The sequence below is a fragment of the Nicotiana tabacum genome, chromosome 23, assembly GCF_000715075.1.
Source record: "Nicotiana tabacum cultivar K326 chromosome 23, ASM71507v2, whole genome shotgun sequence".
Classification (NCBI taxonomy): domain Eukaryota; kingdom Viridiplantae; phylum Streptophyta; class Magnoliopsida; order Solanales; family Solanaceae; genus Nicotiana; species Nicotiana tabacum.
The window spans coordinates 76,038,202-76,047,628 of NC_134102.1; the positions used below are offsets into that span (position 1 = coordinate 76,038,202).

Sequence of the window (9,427 nt, forward strand, 5' to 3'; positions counted from 1 at the left end):
CTGTACTCTTTCAAAACTCCACCTGGATTTTATCGGACCTGGTCGCTTTTCCCCTGATCATCTTATGCCTAGCCCCCCTCGACCTCCTCAACTCTAATTCGCCTACAATACTAAAAGTCACAAAAACTCTTAGAGGATTCCAATAACCAAGCACAATGTTCCTGTCTCCCTCCTCGTTCAAGAGACCATGGAAGTATGTCTGCCACCTCCGACGAATATGCCCCTCCTCCAACAAAACTTTACCTATTTCTACCTTGATGCATTTCACTTGGTCCAAGTCATGGGATTTTCCTTTATCTCACCTTGGCTAGCTTGAACAACCTCTTATCTCTACCCCTGACCTCAATTTCTTCATAAAAATGACCAAAAGCTGTAGTCTTGGCCGACGTAACTGATAACTTTACCTTCTTCTAAGCATTCTTATACCACTCCCTATTCGTCTTCTCATCCTCGTCTATGCTATCAACTAGCTTCAGATATGCTTCTTTCTTAGTTTTCACTTTTCCTTGGACCTCTCCATTCTACCACCAGAGAAGCCTTTCGAGAACCTTAATACCTCTCTAGCAGCTTCCCTAATGCAATGCGCAGTCATGGTCTACATAACCCCGTGTCCCCACTACTCCTCCAAGCCCCCATAGTCTGTAGCTTAGCCCCCAACTTATGCGCTTTGTCATCAATCAAGGCTCCCCACTTGATCTTAAGTTGAACACACACTGCCCTCTTCCTCCTCTTCCTCGATATATCAAGGTCCATGACCAAGAGCCTATGAAGGTTCGTGAGGTTCTCACCCGAGAATACCTTGCAATCAGTGCAGAGACCCTTATCGGACTTCCTGCAGAATAGATAATAAATCCGTGTCTTGTCCACTGAACTCCGAAAGGTGACCAAGTGTTCCACATTCTTCAAAAAACCTGAGTTAGCTATCACCAAATCAAATGCTCTACCGAAATCGAGCAGTGAAGTCCCTCCTCCGTATCTATCCCCAAAACCAAAGCCACAATGCACATCATCATAACCCCCAACCTTCGCTCCAATGTGGCCATTGAAATTTTCTTCTATGAAAAGCTTCTCAGTGTGCAGTATACCGCGTACCATCTCATCCAAATCCTCCTAGACACGCCTTTTGAGTTCCTTATCCAAGCCTGCTTGAGGTGTGTATGCACTGATATGTTCAAAATAAATCCTCCAATAACTAGCTTAATAATCATCAGCCTGTCATTCACCCTCCTAACCTCCAATATATTTCCCCGTGCTCCTTATCAAGAAAAATATCTACCCCGTTTCTAGCCCCCACACTTCCAGAGTACCATAGTTTAAACCCGTCCACATCCCGCGCCTTAGCTCCTACCATCTAGTCTCCTAGACACAAGCTATATTAATCTTCCTCTTTTGGAGAATCTTCTCTAACTCTATAGACTTTCCAGTCAAAGTTCCTATGTTCCAAGACCCAAATCTTAGCATGGAAGCTCCCTTAACCCTCTTACATCCCTTGGCCTCCACACCCTCATCCTCATAGCCCCCCCAAAGGACAAGACCTTACCCTGTAATCATTCAGCTAAGCCACTATAATCCAAGGGACACTATGCACACATTACCCAAAACAAGCGACGAGTTAAAAATAAAAGCAATAAAAGAAATATAATCTACAATTAAAAGTTACAAAAATAGGCAAAACTACTAAAGGATAAACTAGAATCGGTGATATAAGAAAAATAAGCGATATATCGAAGGCACAAACAAAGATTTAAGATAAAAATATAAACAGGTAGGTAAGTCTCTTACTAAATCGACTAATTCGTTAATGCTAGTGCAAATGAAAGTAAATACGGACAGGGTACAAAATGACAATTAGCAGACAAGAAGATAGTATTAAGTTAAAAAAGCAAATATCAAGACAACCGAGGAACGAGAGAACCTGGATTGAAGCACCTGCAGTTATGATGCTAGAGATGATGGTGTCAAACACAGTGGCAGGAAAAATAAGTCTCACTAGAAAACTACCTCGAAATATTGGAACACGTTGAGCTGGCTTGGAAACGGGAGAATCAGGACCGCTAGAAGAGGTGGCATACAGTAAGAAAAGAAAGTGCCGGCAAAAATGAGTATAGCTTCACCGGAAAAGTCTAGTCCGGCCGGCCCTATTCCCTATGTGCATATTCGAAGAGATGCATCCACACACCCACCAACAAGGGAGAAGAAAATAGAGGGAGAGAGAGAGAGAGAGATAGAGAGAGAGAGAGAGAGAGAGAGAGTGATGGGGGTTAATGCTGCCGCTGTTATGGTCACCAGTGATGGGGGAGAAATAGAGATAGAAACGGAGAGAAAAGAAGAGAAAGAGAAGAGGGGACAAGGGGATGGGAAAAAAGAGAGAAGAAAGAGAGGCCTACCTATAAGGGAGGTGGTCGCCGATGGCTAGGTTGGTCGCTAGATGTAGTGTTACCGGTAAACAGTCGGAGAGAATCGAGAGTCAGAGAGGCCTACAACAATTATCACTTATTAGGAAAATTTTCTCAGACCAAAGCTAGACAAGACACTTACCTTATCCGAGCTAGTATAATGCTCCAAATCAGGATTTCTCTTTATAAATTACATACAACAGGCTCAAATCTAGCTAAATAATACTCAATAAGCTCAAATAATGCTTTAGGAAGCTATCTCAAATAAAACAGCTCCAATCTTTAGTGAATTATTGAAAAGTCAATAAAAGTCTACCCCGACCCATTTTATCAAATCCAAAATTAAAATCGGATCCTGACTACACGTGATTCATGGAACCTAAATCTATAATCAAAATAAATTTTGATGTCATTAGCATTCTTAAATCAACAATTCTCCATTTCTAGGTTTTTTTTCACTCTCGCTTGATTTCTCCCTATTTTTTGATTTCATGTTAAAATAAATGATAGATCCTTGACTTGATGGAAAAAATGAATAAAATTACTTACTCCAATTTTGAATTCTCCTTCGAAAATATCCCAAATCAGAGTTGTGTAGCTCTCAAACTGATTAAATAAGTGAAGACCATGAAATGGGGTATTTATACTAAAATCTGAAATCTGCATAGGAAATCGGTCGCCACATCGCGCCATATAATCGGTGCCCCACATGGATCCTTGCACCATATATTCAGAGCCCTAGGCGGCGCTTTGCAGTTTCAGGCGGGACAACAACCGCCTTGCATTGCAAGGCGTGACAACATCGGCGTCCTTTAATAAAATAGCCGTAACTTCATGCTCAGATGTCAGAGTGACACACTGTTTGAACCAAAAAAAAATACACTCAAAAGGATATAATACCATTAAAACCTCATACAAAAATACTTTATATATTGGGATATATTCTCTTTCGAAATCAAGTCAATTGCAGAAAAGCCCTGTTTAAGCAACTCAATTATTCCAAAACTTGCCCCAAACGCGTCAAAACTTACCCTATCCCCTTGGGACTCCATCCAATCATTCCTACAAGTCTAAATAACCTATATGTACTTGTTCAATGGCTCAAAACATACACAAAAATATCACAACAAAGAATAGAGGCTAAAATCGAATAGAATTTCTCTCGAGTTGTTAAATCTTCGTTCTTTCAAAAGAGTGTCCAAATCACATTTAGAAACTTCAGATTAACTCTAAACTTTGAAATGAAGTCCAACTAAAATTTGTAGACCTATCCAAAAATCTTATAACACCAATTAGAATCGAATATCATCAAAGTCAACTCTTGGGCAAACTTATGAACTCTTAAGTTCTTCAAATTGCCAAATTTCAACAAATGGTATTGAATTTTATCACGACCCAAAATCCCGACCAATCAAGGTCGTGATGGCGCCTAACACCGCTTGCTAGGCAAGCCAACACACAATAGAAAACACTAAGGGACTGCAATAAATAACTAATGACGGGATAATAACATAGTGTAAAAGAAATTCTAAAATAAACATGACCAGTCTAAAACAAACATTTAACGTAAACCATCCCAAAATTTGGAGTCACAAGTACATTATATTTTGGAGTTTACTACATACACTGTTCTTAAAGAAATACAACACTGTTAGAAAAGTTGAAACAATATAATATAAATAAGAAGACGACTCATGGTTTGCGAGCGGAATGTAGCTCTACCTCGAATCACCTATCCGGTATCTGCTACGCACCTCCCGGGACTCCGCTAGTAACGATATCTGAATCTGCACAAGGTGTGCAGAAGTTTTGTATGAGTACAACCGACTCAATGTACTCAGTAAGCGTCGAGCCTAACCCCGAGAGGTAGTAACGAGGCTAAGAAAAAATACCTACAATAAACCTGCGCAGTTATAAATCAAGAAGTAACAAAATAACAGATAGAGTATCAGATACAACAATAGAATAATAACAAGTGAAAGGGATAACAAGTACACAAGTAAAGGGGCATAAAATCGGAAACATAGAGAAAAGCGTCATTGAGTAAGCTTCTTTCAAAAGTAAATAATGAAACTACTATTCTAAGTCCACTTTCCAAATATCAAAGTAAAGAAAAATGAAATTAATAAAATTGCACGGCATCACCCTTCGTGCTTTTACTCTCATCCTTACATATGATGTAAAAATAATTGTATGATATTACCCTTCGTGCTTTTACTCTCATATTCACATAATAATATAAAAACAAGCACAGAAACACCCTTTGTGCATTTTCTCACGTTCAATCAAACAATAAAATCAATATATAAATAAGGCATGGAAATACTATTCGTGCACAATCACTCTTCCTCATAAGCATGGCAATACTCTTCGTGCATTTCTCTCTTCCTCACCAAGCAATCACATACAACACATTACCAAGCAGAATGGGAAGCAAATTCAACATCAACAATAGCATTTGAACACAACTCATCACATGAGAATCTTCCAACAAATAGCACAAACAACCAAATCGACAATTCAGCGATCTCAACATAGAAAATAACATGAACATGAGCAATTAAAGAATTAAACAATCTATCTAAAGCATGAAAGACATAATACACAATTAACATGGCACAAATAGGGCTAATTCTACCCACATGATTATCCTATAGCCAACACATATACACCTGTCACCTTGTATATACGCCACCCCAACACATACATCACATAGCAAATAGACTCGATTCTATCCTATTTCCCTCAAATCAAGGTTACCAAGATATTTACCTCTTTCCGGAGCACAATCAATAATCCAACACGACTTTTAATTTAGAACAAGCCTCCAAACCAATCGGATCTAGTCAAATATTGTTCAAACAAGTCAAAACAACCTTTAGAAACTACTCACGAATGAAAAAGGTTCAATCTTTAATTGAAAACGTTAACAAAAAGTCAACCTGGGTCTAAGTGGTCAAAATTAAAATTAAGACCAAATCCCGATAACCCATTCACCCCGAGCCCGGATATGTGATTTGTTTTGAAATCCGACCTCAATTCGAGGTCTAAATCGCAATTTTACAAATTTGCTATATTCTACCCAAAACCCCTAATTTCTACTTTGAAATTCTTAGATTTGATGATGAAATTCATAAAAATGTAATTGAATTAAATGAAAACAAATTAATATTACTAACTTATGAATTTGGGAAGAAATTTCTCTACAAAAATCACCTCTATGGAGTCTAGGGTTCAATAATTTTGTAAAATCAGCAAAGTCCCGAAATCCCCAAATTTTACCCAGTTGTATCGCAATTGCGAACTCTTGTTCGCAATTGTGATGTTCGCAAAAGCGAACAACTTCTAAGCCCTTCAGCTCTCGCAATTGCGACCAAAACATTGCATTTGCGAAATTCCCCTTAGTGCAAAAGCGATACAACCTTCACCTTTGCGAAGCTATCTAGCCCACCCTTGAGTCGCAAATGCGATGACTTGATCGCAAATGCGATGCCATCTAGCTCACAAATGCGACCCCTGCTTTGCAAAATCGAAGCTCTTAGTTCCCATTTCCCCTTCGCAAATGCGAGCATGCCTTCGCAAAAGTGGAGCTCGCATTTTCCAACAAGTCTTCGCATTTGTGAAACCTGCAAACTAACCACACCAGATGTCGCATCAACTATATAAAACTACCCGTAATACATCCAAAACTCACCCGAGCTCCCATCTAAATATCCACACAAGTGTAATAACATCATACAAACTCACTCGCAAGCTCCAATCATTAAAACGACATTAAAATTCAAGAATCAATCACTAAAATTCAAGATTTTTAAGTTCAAAACTCATTTCTCCAGTTACCCGGGACTCCAACCAAATATGCGTACAAGTCCTATATCATCATACGAACCCACTAGAATCGCCAAAATATCGATCCGGGGTTGTTTACCAAAAACATTGACCATGGTCGATTCTAGCCATATTTAAAGTTAAAAATCACATTTTCTTTAAAATTTCACATATAACCTTTTCGGCAATCAACATGGACTACGCATGCAAGTCATAAATCATGAAATTGAGCTATGATAAGTCTCGAAACACAGAAAAGGAAGCTAGTACTCAAAAAGACCTATCACGTTGTTATAATTCTTCTAGGAACCTCCAAAACCAAATCCGAATATACGTACAAGTCCAAGATCATCATATAAACTTATTGATACCATCAAAATCCCATTTTGTGTGTGTTTACCCAAAAATTATTCATTAATCAACTCTCTTGACTTAAAGCTTCCTTTTAGGAACTAAGTATTACAAATCACTCTTAAACCTCTTGGGACCAAAATTACCCATACCCAAAAGTCATAAAACATTACATGGACCTAGGGGAAGTCTCAAATTATGAAACAAGATGCTAGTACTCAAAACGATCGATTGGGTCATTACTCTCTCCCCCACTTAAATATACATTCATCCTCGAACGTGCCAAGAGTTATTCTTAAGCCGTAAAATAGCTATATAAACTCATCATACAGATTCTCATGGGTGATACTGTGTCACCTCCATCCATATAAATCCATTAACACATCATGACTAAAGATTCTTCCTTCAACCTTAGTTTATAAGCCTCTAATACCAAATTCAATACTCTGAAGTTCCTCCAAGATCTGGTTCATGTCTATATTCACTGTATGAATTCTAATAACATGTATCGAGTTATAAATTTACTTCCAAGATGTAATTAAATAATGTATTCTATAACTCATATACCCATAGCAAATCTTCGTACCACAATAACTGCAATTTGACAAATCTAGTATCACCAAAGGTACTCCATCTCAAATAGATCCTAATCCTAATCCTTCACAATACTACTAATGATGAAAGGAATCTATAGGAACTTGTAACCACCCGTTATACCAACAAACCATGGTCCTCTCGTCTGATAAGGACTATTGCTAATTTTTGAGCTTGGTAATGGTATTCTTCTTCCACACATACCTTATCCAAATTCGACCGTGCTAATTCCAAGTCCGTTAACTTTGTCTCATCCAGTCAAGCTGTTTGACTGGAAACTCACACCAAATGCTACATGGAACCTTATATGATACAGTCCGCACACTATTCAAGTGATAACCCAAGTATGACAAACCTACGAAAAAATAACTTATCTCCCAATGAAGACCCGAGTCTGAAAGATTACTTCTCAACAAGTCTATGTACATCCAAAACCCCTCTCAAATTGTTTGTCAAGTAACATTTTAGCGACTAAACTCCACTCAACCCAAACGCCCATATCTACCGAACATAACTGCCGAAAGTATATGGTGAGCTGACAATCTAGCAAATCTGATGGAATTAGTACCTCATGCAACATATAACCTTTTAGAGGATATAGAATTCTTTCTGGTGAGACATTCTTAATAAATGCTGCACCGGGTAAGCAAATGATCCAACATAGAAAACACATTCTCAATAGCACTGCCAGTAGGCCCTAAACTGATTCAAACCATTCCAAAATAGGTAGTAGTCTTCCAAAAGTCCAAAGTGACCCTTCTAAGACATATACAACCAGCTATATAACCATTAACATACTTCCGCTATCTGCAACAAAAGAGATAGTTCTGTCTCTAGAAAATTAGATCTCTACCTCAAGAATATCTTCATACTTGATCTCTAACTTTTCCACTCAAAGGACTGCAATATCACCTATGCACATCACCTCATAAAGAATATTCCCATCAATCTGTCATGTCAAGTAGCAAAAATCTAAACATTAACAGTTAACAGTCACCCAATTTCTATAGTACTTAGCCAAATCATCCATAGATTTGTTCGCAATGCGTCTTATACACACACTCTTCTCAAGTCATACAAGATAGTGCTATCGTCCTCTTTAGCATCTTAAGTCTCTCATTTTATCTCAAACTCATGGCCTTCCTCTTGAAAATGACTCGCAACCTTTACCATTCAATCCAAATCTCCTGTGACTCACCACATCCACCATGCTACCATATGGAAATACAAGAATTTTGTAATCAACTCTGAATCACAAGTAGGATAATCCTCCTTATACGTGCTCCATTGTTCAGAAGCACACAACTTAGTTCAATCCATGAGACAATCACAAACATGCAACAAGCTCTCCATGCACGTAGAAGACACCAACTTCAAAGTCATGGTCAAAACCATCATAAGGTTTTCGTAAACTATTTGCACACATTCGAGCCATTAGAACTGAATCTCCCTAAATTTACCAAGTCATGCAGGTCGCCAAACCCAAAAGTCTAACCATGATGTGTTTGTAGTACCCACTCACTAAAGGAACTGATCATTGCTATTACCATACCGGTCCAAGCCACCGTTGTTTGACCCCTCTTCTTCAAATTACTCTAGATCTGCTCTCAAGACATCACTTTTCTCTTCCAACACACTATGGTCTTTAGAATAAACTCACACAAAGAATTTCCAACATGGAACTACATCACCACAATATCCGTCGACCAAACATTCCTCTTCATGCACACCCATGTACCTCCAATCGAGATGTCCGCTCTAAAGAGCCCTCCGATGAATCTGGAACTGTTTGTTTTATTCCTCTAATGCTGCATAGTCACATCAATAGTAATACAGTAGTATCCAAGTTCTTGTCATAATCTAATACCAATTTCAACTGCCAAAGCAAGCAAAGCATATGGTAAATACTTAAGTATCACATCTTGAAACTCGAACCCACTGGGATCACGTTCAGAGAGTCAACCACTCCACTATAGTGCCCTGATGCATAACCGAACGTGACAAACAACCTATGTCCTATTGCACATTATTCTATTCAGAAGAAGAAACCATTCCCATAGATAACCTAGTGAATATCTTCATATTCCATGCCATAACCACAGTGAGTATTGGACCTAATCCATTCAATAATCCCCATACATCATTTAGGCATAGTACATCACATACTTGACAAATCTTTGCCCAAATCAATGTTGATGCCACTATACTCAAGTCATAACTGATCCACCAAGGTACCTTAGTCTAGAACTATAACAACG

At 38.4% G+C, this 9,427-nt stretch overlaps 1 protein-coding gene across 1 annotated transcript; it reads right to left on the reverse strand.

Moving 5' to 3' along the window:
• Positions 1 to 588: 588 nt before the first annotated feature.
• LOC142177225 (uncharacterized) lies at positions 589 to 1,095 on the reverse strand. Its single transcript, XM_075245695.1, has one exon. It carries the CDS (start codon positions 1,093 to 1,095, stop codon positions 589 to 591), a length of 507 nt encoding a protein of 168 aa, XP_075101796.1.
• Between the last annotated feature and the right edge of the window lie 8,332 nt (positions 1,096 to 9,427).

What these genes read in the sequence shown, in the direction of transcription:
- LOC142177225 (XM_075245695.1), bottom strand. Translation starts at nt 1,095, where the DNA reads ATGGTACGCGGTATACTGCACACTGAGAAGCTTTTCATAGAAGAAAAT.